Raw genomic sequence first — 16,679 nt, 5'->3', positions numbered from 1 at the left:
TATTCACATGTATTAAATGTTAGGGATACAGTGAAACTTCCCTTTAACGGACAGCCATGGGGAACGAGAATGTGTCGGTTAGAGAGAAGTGTCCGCTAACAAGAAGTCTGAGGGAGAAAAAAAAAAGAAAGAAAAATCGTTAAACATTTAATGTAAAATTAAATTAAAATATATACAGATTTTGAACAATATTTTTGTAAATAATATACAATTACATACACAAGAGATAAAGAAAAATCGTTAAACGTTTAATGTAAAATTAAATTAAATTATATACAGATTTCGCACAATATTTTTGTAAATAATATACATACAATTGTGCTATGCATATTATGACTTTATATTAAGAAAAATACATAGAGTAATCACTTATTTTCTTCTACAAATTCACCTTCTTCTGGCTGATAATTTTGTTTTCAACATTTGTTTGGAGTGAAGAAACCATCGAAAGTCCTTCAGCGGCGAAAAACATTTTTAAATGATTGATTTGTTTGAGGCTTCTTCTATTTTCATCGGTGGTTCATCGTTAATATGTTCTTTGACAGAATGACCTCCTTCCATTTCTTCATCCTCATGAGGAACTTCTTGAAAAATATCGATGATAATGTCGTTGATATCTAGAGCACCATCTTCTGTAGTGAGGTTCGAGTCTATATCTTTGTAGCCAGGGTCACTTGTAGCGGAAGTATCGTACATTATCAATAGATGTTGAAGTTCTTGTTCTTCTTGGTGCTCCACATTGCTGTTCACAACTTCAATTTTTGCGTTTGAGAAGCCAGACTTTACAAAACAGTTCACAACAGTTTGTTTTCTAATTGCGTTTACTGAAGAGGAAATCCATTGAATCGCAACTAGGATGCTGAGTTTCTTTGCAAGGTCACTCGCACATGTTACATCGTTCATGTTTGCAATGAGATGTCTTAAAACACGTTTTCTGTAGTGAAGTTTAAAATTTTTTATTATCCCTTGATCCAAGGGCTGACACTCTGCAGATTTGTTTGGTGGCAGAAAAACGATTTGAATGATACAATTCAATGTGCGGGTGAGATGCAGCATTATCCATGAAAAGAATAATTTTTCTGTTTTGATGAATCATGTTTTGGTTAAAGTGACTTATCCATTCGCTCATGATATCTCATGTCATCCACGCTTTTTTATTAGACTTCCAGTCAACATTCAAAAGATTCAACTTTATGCCCTTGAAACAATGAGGATTTTGTGGTTTTCCTATAACAAGAGGTTGTTTAAAGCCTCCTAGCATATTTGTACACAATAGTACAGTCAAGCGTTCCTTAGAAATTTTTCCACCCTGGCACTTTTCGTTTTTTAGACTGAATGTTTTTTCAGGAAGAGCTTTAAAAAACAACCCTGTTTCGTCACAGTTGTAAATATCCTTAGCTTCAAAATCACGACATAAATCTTCCAATTTGATGGTCTACTCTGTTACAACCCCAGTATCAACGGATCCACCTTCACCACTTACGGTTTTCCAAGAAATTTTATGCCGAGTTTTGAACTTGTCTAGCCATCCCACAGAAGCTTTGAACTCATTTACTCCCATAGATTTCGCAACCTCCAAAGCCTTTTCCCTAATAATAGGCCCATTAATGGGAATTTTTTTAGCACGTGCATGACAAAACCACTCATACGTAACATTGTCAATTTGAAGTTCAACAGTTTTCGGGAATGATTTTTGAACCTGATCATTTATGTGTTGCCAAAATTGTTTGAGCAGTTCATTTTTTTTTCTTTAGGATGTCACTTACCTGCGTCTTCCCGATTTTGAATTTTTCAGCAAGATTGCGAACACTATTTTTTTGCCGATCATACGCATTAATGAGTTCGACTTTATCTTTTAAAGTTAAATGTTTACGAGAAGACATTGTGCACTTCACACGACACTGAACAAAACTGAAAACTGAAACTCAAAAGACGAAAGGCCAACAAAATTTCCCCTCCCCCCCCTGCACACACTGAATTCATCAGAAGTTTTACACGTGCCTTAAAATTCTTGAAAAAGGGTTTAGAACCGCGACGTAAACCTTGATAAAATTCAGAGAATCGGAAATAGAAAATAAACACACGATTGAGGCAATACGTGGAAGAAACGTTCCTAGAAAAAGGGCCGTGAGTCCATTATGGGGAGATCAAATTAAGTGCTAATCTAAACGAAACAGTGCAGATTGCCTGTCTGCGTCCGTTACAGAGAATGTCCGCTAGACAGAAGCTGAAAACACTTTAAAACCAATAGAGGAGAGTTGGGGAATTTGAAAATGTCCATTGTAGAGAGAGATGTCCGTTAAAGAGAGGTGTCCATTAGGAGAAGTTTCACTGTATATCTCTCCCACACCATGCTGTCGTTTAAAATTCAGGAAAATTGATTTTTACAAATCAAAAGACTGAATTTCAGGCTTTTACAGTAATAACATAGAATATTGAGTTAAATTTCTTTTTAATAAATATTTTACCTTTTGTGCATAATCATCAAACATAGGACCTACAGGAATTACAATGGCTTGACGAGGGGAGAGCCAAAAAGGCCTAAAAAATAAAGATTTTTTTAAAATGCAGTAATAAAAATAGACTACATTCTTTGAGTAATAACATATATAATATATATATTATTTAACATCATAAATAATGTTTTTTATGTTTAAAATGTTTAAAAATTAGGAGTTAAATAAGTTTAAAAATTATAAGTTCAGGGAAAATATATCTTTTTCCCTTAAGTCATAACATTGTGTGTGGGTATGCACATGCACACACACCCAAACCTCCACAAGCCTCCCTTTCAAAACTGAACATTGTGTGAAGAGTATACGTATAAACCCAAAACCATGTCCAGTTGAATAGAGGATACCTTCAAGTTTTAATAAGAGATGTTCAATGTAGGCATCTTTAGCCACTCTGCAGATATCCCATTTATAATCCATTCCAATCATTTTTTGGCAAAAAATATTCTTATAAATGTGGCTGACTGCTTTGTAAATGCTTTAAGCTACATAATGGTTCCAAGCATAGGTGGAACATATACCTGGTCTTTCATGAATCCCCCCAGAGAACAAAATTTAAGGAATCAGTTAAAGGGATCATGGGGGAACACCAAACTGGTTTGCCTCTTCCAATACATTTTCCAAGAAACACTCTGTTGAAGCAAACATGAAATTCTTGGTAATGCGGCAGAGAATAAGAAAATTCTGTAAGTGTGCCCTGTGTAACAACCTATCCATCATATGCCACAAAAGGTCAAATTGTTTGCAAGTAAAAAGTAGTTGTGCAATTAAATACATATTAAAACTAACACGAGGTGAGCACGATAATCTGTCTTCATGCCAAATAGATAATTTACTTAGAGGTGAAAAACTTCCTTTAGTTATAAACAATATAGTTGGCAAGACTAGGTAAGTAGATTTATCATTCTGCATTTTCCGTTAAATGATGTTTCCAATTTCGATATTTTTTTATTCAGAATTACTTCAAGCTACACCATGAAACACATACCAGCTGAAAGATCAATTCAATAAGTTTTTTTTTTTTTAAATTGGCACTCGACTGCCAGTTTTGCATTCTACCTGCTATGCAGCACTACATTCGCCAGAACGGAAAAATTGGTGACCAGGTCGAAGAAAGCGTTCTGTATGTTAGCATTTCATGCAACAAAATCTCTTGTTACAGTACAGCAACAGTTTCGACAAAAGTATAGGAAGATTACTCCGAGTAAACATCAATTCGTGCTTGGTACGAGTGTTTTGTTACCGAGGGCTGTGTGTGTAAACACAAAAGTGCCGGCAGACTGTCAGTGAATGCTGAGAGTGTTGAAGCCATTAAACAGACGTTTGCTTGCAGTCTGCGAAAATCTGTGCGGCATACCAGTAGAGAACTTAATGTAGTGAAAACAACTGCCTTGCAAGTTCTTCAGAAATGCCTTTAACTGTGCCCATATCGATTACAGATGTTGCAAACATTGAAATCCATGAAAAAAGCGAAGCAGTTTGAATTCTGTTGCAACTTCCTCAAAAAACTGGCTGACGATGACACAGGTCTGAACAAGGTGGTCTTCAGTGATGAGGCGACCTTCCGCCTGTCGGGTTGAGTGAATCGACACAATTTACAAATCTGAGGCAGTGAAAATCCCCATGAAAGGGACAGTTTCAAAGTTAACATTTTTGCCACAAATGCCTTGAGAAAAGCTGGATAGGCAGTTCTTCATCGAACCGATGGTGACAGGGTTTGTCTACTTGGATATGGTCAGTGAATAGTTAATGCCAACAGCTGCAGGAGGACATTACAGATGTGATTTATCAACAAGACAGTGCCCCTCTGCATTTTCATAATGAAGTCATAACTGAACGAACATCTTCCTCGGCCTTAGATTGGGCATGGAAACCATATGGAATGGCCTCCGAGGTCGCCTGTGACACCAATGGATTTCTTTTTGTGGGGTTAAGTGAATGACAATGTGTATAGCCCTCCACTACTAACAACACTGCAGGAGCTGAAGGCATGTATCACAGAGGCCTTTGGGAAAACTGATTGCGAAATGAAGCACAGCATGTAGCAGGAGACTGAATAGCACTGTGATATCATTCGAATTACTCATGGTGCCCATTGAACTTTTCCAATGACTTACCAAGTCTGCAAACTTAGACATTAACCCTGAAATATCTTCATCAATATCATTGATAAATACCAAAAAAAACAATGGGCCTAACACTGAACCCTGGGGGACTCCACTAATAACATTAGTCCATGACAACCACACTATTTTCTCCCACTCAACCATCCTTTTATCCATTGTAGTAACTTGCCCTTAATGCCATACTGCTCCAATTTGCACAGTAGTCTTCCATGTGCCACAGTATCACAAGCTTTCTTAAAATTCAAGTATATGATATCAAAATTATTTTTTTGCATCCATTTCCTTTGTGACCACAACATAGCATCCATTCAAACTTGTCAGACAAGACTTCCCTTTAACAAACCCATGCTGTGTCTGAACTATAACTGCAGTCTTGTCTAGATGGTCCTGCATTGCTTCCTTAACAAGTGACTCCATTATTTTCCCTGGATGTTAGAAGTTAGACTAACAGGTCTGTAATTACCCATATCACCCTTTGATCACCCGTTGTGAATTGGGGTCATATTTGCACATCTCCAGTCCAAAAACGCTATCATAATTATGGCTAAGGGTTTGCTTATTTCCTTTTCTGCTTCCTTTAATATAACTGGATAGATCCCATCCACCCCAGGTGCCTTTCTTATATTTAACTTCAACAATGGGTTGTGTTAGGTAGTTAGGTAGCATTAAACACATGGGTTGTGTTAGGGTAGCTAAGAATAGAAACAGGTGCAGGTATACTTGCGTGTACACCAATGCTAGGAGTTTAGTAAATAAATTTGATGAATTTGAGGTATTGCTCAAAACATCAAAGGCAGATATTGTTGGGATATCAGAGACGTGGTGTCACACAGATATAAGGGATGCAGAAATGCAATTTGGGGAGTACAACGTCTACAGAAAGGATAGACAGGATAGGAAGGGGGGAGGGGTTATGCTATTAGTTAAGAAACACATAAAAACCAAGGAAGTGAAGCCAGTCGACATCGCTGGACAGTGCAGTGTTGAGTCAGTTTGGTGTGACATAAGCATTGGGAGATCGAAATTGAGAGTAGGAGTGTGCTATAGGCCTAATGACTCTGATGAGTATAATAAGGAACTGTACAGGGAAATAGAGTGGGCCAGTAAATCAGAGAGTCTTATAATGGGAGATTTTAATTTCCCAGATATTGACTGGAATTTGGGGGCTGGTTACTCACACACTAGCAGGGCTTTTGTGGATTTATTGGATGATTGTTTTCTACATCAGCATGTTCGGGAGGCAACTAGAGGGAGTAATACTCTTGATTTGATTATCAGCAGTGATTCTTCATGCATTAAGAATCTGCAGATAAATGAACCACTAGGTGGCAGTGATCACAGTGTGTTAAAGTGGGATTTACTGAAAGAGGTAACTACCATTAAGGGTAAAGGGAAGGGTTATTGCTTCCGTAAAGGCGACTACGATGGACTGAGACAGTATTTAAATTCTATACAGTGGGACCAACTGATGATGTTACCAACAGCAAATTCAAAATGGGAAGCATTCAAAGAACTTATCTTGGAAGCTACTAGGCTTTACATACCAACTAAGAAATATTGTTCAAGGTTTAGGCCAAAATGGATGTCAGATGAACTAATGAGGCATATGGCAGAGAAGAAAAATGCATGGGATACTTACAAATTAACACATGACACAGAAGCCTATGATAGATACAAGTTGATATGCAACCAAGTTACAAAGGAGGTTAGGCAGGCGAAGGCAGATTACGAGAAATCCTTGGCAAGGGATGCAAAGAAAAACAGCAAAGAGTTCTTTATTTATGTAAACTCTAGAAGGAAGGGGATGAATCAGATTGGTCCACTTGATATTGATGGGTCAACTGTTGATGATCCTGCTCAGGTAGCTAACAAACTAAATGAATATTTTGCATCGACATTCACACATGAGGAGTTATTCAGCAAGGGAAATGCCAGAGGTGTATTCAACTCTAGCAGTAAGCTACAGAATCTTGAAATAACTGGGAGTAAAGTGGAGGAGAAACTGTTGAAGATAAACACAAGAAAGGCACCCGGGGTGGATGGGATCTATCCAGTTATATTAAAGGAGGCAGCAAAGGAAGTAAGCAAACCCTTAGCCATAATTATGAGAGCTTCCTTGGACTCAGGGGAGGTACCCATAGACTGGAAATGAGCAAATGTGACCCCAATTCACAAAGGAGGATCAAAGGCTGACAAGTAATTATAGACCTGTGAGCTTAACTTCTGTTCCAGGAAAATTAATGGAGGCACTGGTTAAAGAAGCACTGCAGGATCATTTAGACAAGACTTCAGTTATAGCTCAGACACAGCATGGTTTTGTTAAGGGGAAGTCTTGCCTGACCAACTTGATTGGATACTATGATGCAGTCACAAAAGAACTGGATGCAGGGAATAACTTTGATATTATATACTTGGATCTTAGAAAGGCTTTTGATACTGTTGCACATGGAAGACTGCTACATAAATTGGAGCAGTGTGACATTGGAGGCAAATTGCTGCTATGGATAAAGGGGTGGTTGAGGGGGAGAAGACAGAGAGTGGTAATCAATGGACACTGCTCATCGTGGACTAATGTTATTAGTGGAGTCCCTCAGGGCTCAGTGTTGGGTCCAGTATTGTTTTCTGTATTTATAAATGATATTGATGATGGTATATCAAGCTTAATGTCCAAGTTTGCAGATGATACAAAGGTTGGCAGGGTTGTCAAGGACACTACTGACACTATGCTGCTGCAACAGGATCTGGAAAGGTTGAGCAGATGGGCTGAGAGGTGGCAAATGAAGTTTAACATTGACAAATGTAAAGTACTACACATGGGAAAAAGCAACCCCAGAGCAACGTATCAACTCTGTGGTACTACACTGACAGTGGTAGAGAATGAAAGGGACTTGGGGGTGATTGTGCAGGCAGATATGAAGTTCTCTGAGCAGTGCAGACGGGCTGCAAGAGTAGCTCATGGAGTATTGTCAATGATATACAGGAATTTTTCCAGCAGGGATAAGGAGGTGATTATTCCATTGTATAAGGCAATGGTCAGGCCACACCTAGAGTACTGTATACAGGTCTGGAGGCCTCATTTCAAGAAGGATGTAGAGCTGCTGGAACGAGTACAGAGAAGGGCAACAAGATTAGTGAATGGAACAAAGGGGTGCTCTTACGAAGAAAGGCTTAAGTTTTGCAAATTACAGTGTCTGGAGACTAGGCACCAGCGAGGTGATCTGATAGAGGTGTATAAAGCCTTGAATGGTTTAAGCATGCTCAATGCTGATGGGATTCTTCCTCTAGCTCAGAAAAATCACCTGAGAGGGCATAAATTGAAATTGAGGAAAGACAGATGTAGGACAGACGTGCGGAAATTTGCCTTTAGCCAGCGGGTGGTTGGTTGGTGGAACAGACTGCCATCCCTTGTGGTGGAGGTTGATAGCCTAAATAAGTTTAAGGCTCAGCTGGACAGGTATTTTGAACGAACAGAGGGGTGAAGTGGAAGTGGGGTTTTTTTTTTTTTTTTTTTGGCTGATGCTGCATAAGCTTGCTTTCTTGCATCAAATGCCTCTACTAATGCTAATGCTAATGCTAATGCTAACTGGATCAAGCTACCATGGGAAACTTTTCCTGGCAGAGTCATAAACTGGGGGCCAATATTCCATTTTGGATCAGATTAGATTTAAATATAGACTGAGGAGAGTGCATTGATCTGGGTTCAAAGTGTTAAAAGTTATGTAGAGTAAGATGCTTTTCATGCATTTTGTTCTTAGTTGATATATCTGATATGGTCGTCAAAAGGCATGATAATGCAGGTTATAATAATTGTGAAAGAAGATACTTCTGGGTGCTATTGAAACTATATTAAAATACAATAATAAATAACAATAATCATTAACAATTTTGTTATGGAGTGGCCCAAACCACTCCATAACTAAAACACTTTCTGCTTGAAATACCTAGGATTTCCTTATTTAAAGCAGAATTTCCATATTATTTTTCAAATAAAGAAATCCTAGGGTATAGGAAACAACTCAGGAATCAAAGAATATGTTGAGGCTTTCCATATTTAATAATCTTCTTCAGGCTAGCTGTTTTCTAATTCTACCAGAAAGGGGTTTCCTCCTCCTACTTCTTCCCAACACCCCTTTCATCGACCTCCACCCACTGTAATGATGATTGACTTAAGTATACTGTGCATAACTTCACACAAAGAGCAGGAAGTCGCACACAGGGTTTGACCATTCATCCATATCACTGACCCACTAAAGTGAATACAGTTTAAGGCACTTTAGTGCAATCCTCTGTTTCTGATATGTTTTGTCACAAAATGAACTTTACATTCAATTTTTTATATATTATCACCCTTGAGAAAAGCAGCTCCGTAGCCGAGTGGTCAGGAGCGGGAGTGCAGTGGCACACGCTCTTTGAGTAGACCGGGGTTCAAGCCCCTCACTGCTGAATACGGTCGATATGCCAACCCGCACTGGACCAGCGTGGCAGATTATGATCCATTTTCCCTCAGCATGAATTGTTGAGGAGGCTTCCATCCTGCAGTGGGTTGATAATGGCTGCAATTTACTTTTTTTTACTTTTATTGAGAAATGTTCTGAGACAGGAATTGGAAAATATGGTTATTATTTTATGTTAACTATTTACATCGATGAGCCAAAACATTATGACCAGCAAGTCATTATGAAAATTGAAGCAACTGCAGGTGAACTACGGTGTGAGCACAGGTTGGGATATGGCATAAAAACACCACACACACTGAGTTCCGTTAATCAGTGTTACTCTTGTTCTTCAGCGAACTTAAGAAAGTTTGACAAAGGCCAAATTGTAATGGCCAGATGACTGGGTCAGAGCATATCTGAAACGGCACAGCTGGTGGGGTGATCACAGTCAGCAGTGGTTAGTACCTACTGAAAGTGGTTCGAGGAGGGAGAACCCACGAACCACTGGCGAAGTGTTGGATGACAACGGCTCATCGATGCTCGAGGTGAGTGAAGGCTCTGCCGGATGGTATGTGGCAACAGAAGGGCAACTGTGGTACAACTAGCCAGTAATTGGAATGCTGGTGATGGGTGTAACGTGTCACAACACACAGTACATCGAACCCTGCTGAAAATGGGGCTGCGTAGCTGCAGGCCACTCCAAGTGCCCAGCTAACCAAGGTTCACTGGCGACAGTGCCTACAATGGGCACGTGAGCATCAAAACTGGACTTTGAGTGATTGGAAGAAGGTCGTCTGGTCCGTCGTTCACTTCTCCAGGTAAACTATGTACATGTGCGTCGTTTACCTGGAGAAGTGATGGTGCCTGGATGCACCGTGGGATGAAAACAAGCCGGTGGCGGTGGTGTCATGCTTTGAGCGATGTTCTGCTGGGATACCCTGGGTCCAGTCATCCATGTGCCGGGCACTCCGATGTCTACCACCTACCTAAACATCATTGCTGACCAGGTAACCCTTTCATGGCAATGGTCTTGCCCTCTGGCGGTGCAGTCTTTCAGCAGGATAATGCGCCATGCAACACTGCCTGGATTGTTCGAGACTAGTTTGCGGAACATGAGGAAGATTTCCAGGTATTTCCCTGGCCTCCAAATTCCCCAGACATCAATCCCATCGAGCATCTGTGGTTTGTGTTGGAACAGCAACTCTGATCTGCGGTGTCTCAACCACGGACCTTACAGGAGTTTAATGGATCTGCTGGTTATGTGTTGGTACCAGATACCACAAGACACATTTAGAAACCTTGTAGTGTCTATGCCTTACGAACTGTTTTGGCTGCATGTGGAGGACCAACATCATATATGTAGGTGGTCATAATGTTTTGGCTCATCGGTGTATATACAAAGCAAGCTATTCCTGTGTGTATTTATATTAGATATTGAGCAAAGCTCAATTCTATTCCTATCACTTCAGGCATATTTACATACAAGTACTTCCTTAACTATTACTCTTGTTCTTCAGCGAACTTAAGCAAGTTTGACAAAGGCCAAATTGTAATGGCCAAACCTTAGGGAGTAATAGCAGACTAGATCTTATGCTTACCCTAGAACAGCAAGTTGTGGAACACTGGAATAGATTGCAGGCGGCGGGGACAGAGTTTGGCAAAATTTAAGGAGAAACAATAAACACTCCAATTCCTTGGAAGTTTTTTTTTTTTTTTTTAATGGAGAAGAAAGTTTGCTTCTTTGCATCACTATGCCATTTTACGACTAGTCAAGTCAATCATCAACTAGTATGCAATCTGATCAAAGTAACTTTTCATTTTCCTTTATCCCTTCTATTTCTATTGTTTGGAACAGCCTTCGTCCTATGTTTTTCACGAAAATTACAATCTACAGAAGATTCCGATCCAGCGTCATGTAGTACCATGTATTTCTTCACCCTGAACTCATATGTACTAATCTTCAATATTTGGCTCATTAAAAAAATGGGGGATTTGCAAAATCTATACAGAATAGCTAAACAAAAAAAAATAATAATAAAATAAATAATAAACTTACCATTTACCACCAAAACTTTCTGTAAGAATGCTAATCATTCTTTCCACAGAACCCAGAATTGCACGATGAATAATTACAGGTTGTTTCTTCTCACCACTCTCACTATAAAAAAAAATAAAATAAAAAAATAAATAAAAATTGTATTGTTGTAGGTTACATAAAATCGTATGAAAATTACGATAATAATTAAAGTACCTTTTTTGTTTTTTAAGCCTCACCTCACAAAGCTGAGATTAAATCTCAAAGGTAACTGAAAATCAAGCTGAATTGTAGCACACTGATGTGGTCTTCTTAGGGCATCAGTTATGGTAATATCAATCTGAATAAGAAAATAAAGTTATTAAAAAACAGAAAAATCAGAACCAAATCACTGCAATTTTCAATCACAACAATGAAAGGTGTTTTGGGAATTTAAACTTTATAAATTTGAAATATCAAAGAAGTATTACTGTGATATTTAAAATTCAACAGTTCAATATGTGACTATTATATAAGCCAATTACTATGCACAGAAAGTAGCAATACTGGATTTTGCTGTTCTAAATTAATATTTTCAATCTATACTACTAGTGAAAAATCAGGATTTGGGTTGGGGGAAGGGAGTGTCTGGATGGTTTTATAAACTTCTGAATTTAAAAGGGAAAAAAGAAACACATTTTCAAAGCAAGGTATTTTTTTTTTTTTTTTTTAAGGAGCATTAGCAACTAAGGCCATATTGCTCCGGGAATATGCGGTGGTCATTCCCTGACCTTTCCACATCCTCCGTATTTGGTGGTGATGGGCTCGAACCCCGGTCTAATCAGGAAGCGTGTGCTGCGCCCTGCTGCTCCTTCACACCTGGCTATGGAGGCGCTGAAGCAAGGTTAACAAATTTAAGTTTGGTCTCAAGTTTTATGAGCTTGTAAAATTCGGTAAATTTTTACAATGTAAGTTTTTTTTTCTCAATTAATGTTGTAAATTTTAGCAAATGAAGAGTTAAGTCCTAATCACTTAGATACACTTACTTTTGCAGTTCTATAAATATTTAAATAGTTATAGATGAATCTAAAACTGACCATTGTCCACTGACCACTTAGTCTGACATTTGCTTCTGTTATTTTTGCAGGAACTTCATGTAAGTAAGAGTTTTGAGGGTCCTTCCCCCCCCCCCCCCCCCAAATTAACATTGCAAATTATAGTAAAGGAAAATTTTTAAGTGCCTAATCACTTGTGTTAGCTTATTTCTGTAGTTATCTGAATATATAAAAAGTTATAGCCAGTACACAAATAACCACTTCTTTGGTAATTTTGACAGGAACTTTGTAAGTCATAAAAAAGAATTGAGGTTGTGCTCCCTCAAAGGTTGTAAATGTCAAGAGAGAGGGGGGGGAAATCAAATGGGATAAAGATGGCCCTGTTTTTATGCACCCGATGCTGAGAATGTAGCAAACCATACTGAAGATAAAGATTGGTATATTAATGGACAAAACAAACAAAGAGAAAGCAAGTAGATGCCTTAGAAAATATTAAAATTCAGGTTCAGATACTGAAATGCCCAGTAATGTGTCAAGTCATGCAATTCTGACCGACCATTCCCCAAGAATGAATCATCAGGTACCAAATGATCTGGTTCACAATGAGGTAATTTTATTTTCCTGTAAAGAAAATGTGTCCCCAGTTTCTTAAAAAAACATGAAATAGAATTGGAATATGTCTGCTTGGTTCAAAAATTAAGGTTGTCAAAAACCAGCTGTCAATTCTTCAGGAAAGTGAAAGGAGTATGATTATACATGTAGGCACTAATGATTTAAAGCAAAGTCAGTGTCATGCAAACTTGTTTAGCCAAGGACCCCCTTTGGTCTCTATCTTTACTGGTGGACAACCAAATAAAAATATCATTTTATATTAACGTTCTCACTCACATAAAATTTGGTCTGTAAAGCTTCAGGCTAATGAGAAACTTAACATATGTGTAAGTTATTGAAAAAAGTGTCATTTCTATATGTAGCCCAGTGCAATGAAGCAAAACTAAATTTTTAAAAAAATTTAAAACTGCTCACTTTTTTTTTGCAACTTTGTTTATTGCAACTTGACTACATATAGAAGCGATGCATTTGTGCTAACTTCACATATTTCTTGTTCTCAATGATAAAACTGTGAACAATAAAAAATATTTCTAGGCAATCATCAAGATTTAAAAACTAAAATTCAAAATTTTTGTCTTTAGGCAGATTAGTAGATACATAATCGCACATCTTGGAAGAGGAAAAAAATATTATTCATAGAATTAGTGTAACAGGTCTCCTTCTATATTCTTGTGGACTTCTCATAGACTTGTTTGTGAACCACAGTGTATATGGCACTGGCAGTAACAAACTGAGGTTGTAGTCCACAAGTATTAGACCACACTGAAAAAATGTTGTGAGTTGGGTAAAAATGTTCTTGTGCCTGCATTTCTGCACAGACACAATAGAAAGGATCTTACAATGAGAAATCATAGACAAGTCATTAAGGGTTAAGAGAAACTGCTAATAAGTGGGGAAGCAGTTTAGCTGGCATTTCAAAGGCCACTTTTCCTTTGAACCCCTAATTATCATCTCTTCCTTAATTTTTTAATACATTAAACTTAGACCACTTCTAAGTTTTTTGGACTAACCATTTGGATGTAAATGGTTAGTCCAAAAAAATCATAAAAGGAGGACACCAAAATGGATGACAAGAGCGCTGACAACTTTATACAGCTAAAGAAGAAAGCATACAATAGTTACAGAAATAATAAAAATAAATAACAAAATGAATAATAATTATCACTATTGTGGTTTTTTTTTTTTTTTTTTTGTAGTTGTTGGCGCATCGGCTTCTGTGGTCATAATGCACCTCCCAAAGTTTTTGCAGTACTTTGATCCAAGTCCGAGGCGGGATTCGAACCCACGACCTTTGGGTTGCCAGGCAGGCACCCGGCTAGCCAGGTCGGCCACTATTGTGTGACACTGCCATATATGAGAACTACAGGGGATCCTTGTTATCTGATGATAATTGGTTCCAGAAAATTCCACTTAAAATGGGGACCAATTTTCGTAATTAAATAAAACTAAATGCAAACTAGGCATAATAATACAGGAGTTTAAGATTCTATATCTATATAATATCAGTGTAGATACACCATAGACAATTCTTAAAGAAAAACTATGATCGTAGTGTGCAAAGCATCATTTCATCTGTATCTCATATTGTGCTCATCCTTCACGAGTTGCCCATGTATTGCACTGCCTCGAATAAGTAATGCTTCGCTAATAGAGAAGACTATTGTTACTTATTCTCGGTAGGCACCACCATCCAGATGGCACCGTTTCAAAGCTAGTTGGCTTTTCATTGGTGGGTGGGCAGGTGCCCTGGTATTGCAAGTGAAAAGTTACTTATTCGAGGTAGTGCAACATATTGGCAACTCGTTGTGAAGAATGTGTAGATATATGTATCTACACTGATATTATATAGTAATGTTTATTATGTACTTGTACATAGTAAAAAATGGATGAAGGAACTGAAAAATGAGAAAATTATTTTATTAGACATTTTTTATATGTTACACAATGTAAGGTTAAGTAAAGTTTATTGAAGTTACACTATTTTTCAGTTGTACGAATAAAGAATGAATACAGAGTTGTTTGTATTTTTTGTCGTATTTTTTAAGATAAAATTGTGTTGTAGCATTTAGTTATGTATTTAACTTCGCGCGTAACATTTGTTGCATGATCATGAAGATCATTCTCACAAAAAATTTAAGTGCTTGATCAATTTTCTCAAGGGAAAGAAAGTTTTAATTCTTTAATTTTCAAATCCTTGTAACTGCGGGGACTGGGGACCAGGGACTCCCTATATAAGTACATATTTATGTATTTGGGTAAGAAGTTTTTCTCATATGTTAATGCAAAAAAAGAAAACAGTAAATCATACGGTTCTCTTCCTGGTATGAAATGGCAAAACTGCATCAAAACCAACTGGAACTGCAGATGAGCTGAACAGATATTTTTTATCCATTTTGACAACTGAAAGCATATTTGAACCAGAGGCAAAGAGAAAGGGCAAGTCAGAGTGCAGGAATATGTGATAATGGTCTCTGAGAAGCACTTATCAAAAAAAAAAAAAAAATTAATAATAATAACAATGAAGCAGAATGGGTGTAAGGCTGCTGGGTAGTGGAAAGCATCCGGTTATATTAAAGAATGCAACAAGAAAGTCCAGCATACTGAAATCACCAATAGAATTTGGGGCGACTCCTTTAGGAAGCAACATGCAAATTTGACTTATGTAGTGGATTAGATAACAGACCTAGAAATTAACATCTTGATAAGAATGAAATCCTAAAGTGATTACATGGTGTGGGGATGTGAAAGAAAAATCTTCCTTGCAAATTTGGTTAATTACCATGATGAAACTGTAAAGAATTTAGATGCTGGAAACAATTTCAAGTTATAAAGTTAAACCCATTACTTTTTTTAATCCTAAGTAACTTAAGTTGAAAATTTTGTAAAAGTAATGGATTTCCCATGCTATATTAATTTAGAAATAACACTGCATTTTTGTATTTTTTTTCCTAAAGAAAAATATATGCAAATTTGACTTATGTAGTGGATTAGATAACAGACCTAGAAATTATTTCCTAGAATTATCTTCTATAAGTAGCTTATAAACCTAGTCAAGCTCCTTGGTTTATTTTGAATTTAGATAGCAATTTTGAAAGTTAATTAATACTTAGTGTCCATAGTGTCGACCTTTCGTAACTTGCCACCATTGTTATACGATACAACGTATATCCCGCACTAGACAGTGTAACGTTTAACGGAAAACTAGATAGTGAAACACGTAGCACTGTATTAGAAATCTGTTAGCTTAGTATAGTATAGTATAGTATTATCAATTAATCAGTAAAATTTATTAATCTTATTAAATTTCATTGTCAATTAAATTGTACTTTTTTAACTAAATACATATAACAACCTAGATTTTACAAACATAACATTACAAATTAATACATATAACTTGACAGGAGATATGAAAGTCATATAATGTAACTCGGAGATAATACTCGATACTGAAATATATATACAGGTCGACCATCGCTAATCCGGCCACTGGTAATCTAGTTCCACCGCTAATTCGGACAATTTCCGTGAACGTAATTTCAAATTTCCCAGGTGGGCGCACCGACCTGCAGCTACTGTTTTGGTGGCGTTGGTTGCAGAATCAGCTGTTGATGTGAACTCGTAAACACTCACAAGCCATTCCCATTTGTTTTTCTGCATTTATCATTATAACTTGCTCACATTTAGCCCCAGTCATGGTTCCAATGCATAAAGGAAGTGCCTCTTGTGGTATAAAGCAGAAACACTGTACATTGTTCATAACAGATAAAGTTGAACTTCTGAAAAAAACTCGACAGCGGTGTGTCTGTGGGAAGTATAACTCTGCTTAATTGTAAATTCCAGCAATTTCTCTCAGTTCCTCTTATTTTAGTAATTTTCTTTTAGCCATTCCTTTTTAGATTTTTTTTTTTTTTTTTTTTTACAAC

General features: G+C 37.4%; 1 protein-coding gene across 2 annotated transcripts in view; it reads right to left on the bottom strand.

Moving 5' to 3' along the window:
- The window catches only part of ThrRS (threonine--tRNA ligase), a 236,872-nt gene that overhangs the window by 29,400 nt on the left and 190,793 nt on the right, over positions 1 to 16,679 (bottom strand). For both annotated transcript variants that reach the window (XM_090368570.1, XM_090368569.1), the window contains exons 15-17: positions 11,350 to 11,450; positions 11,132 to 11,233; positions 2,469 to 2,541 (exon numbers count right to left, since the gene is read on the bottom strand). In XM_090368570.1, the coding sequence (XP_090224696.1) occupies positions 2,469 to 2,541; positions 11,132 to 11,233; positions 11,350 to 11,450 (276 nt within the window). The remainder of the gene's footprint in view (positions 1 to 2,468; positions 2,542 to 11,131; positions 11,234 to 11,349; positions 11,451 to 16,679) is intronic.

Source organism: Mastigoproctus giganteus, chromosome 2 (assembly GCF_048544385.1).
Source record: "Mastigoproctus giganteus isolate SK-2022 chromosome 2, ASM4854438v1, whole genome shotgun sequence".
Taxonomy (NCBI): Eukaryota; Metazoa; Arthropoda; class Arachnida; order Uropygi; family Thelyphonidae; genus Mastigoproctus; species Mastigoproctus giganteus.
This window is presented reverse-complemented; position numbering and strand designations above follow the sequence as displayed.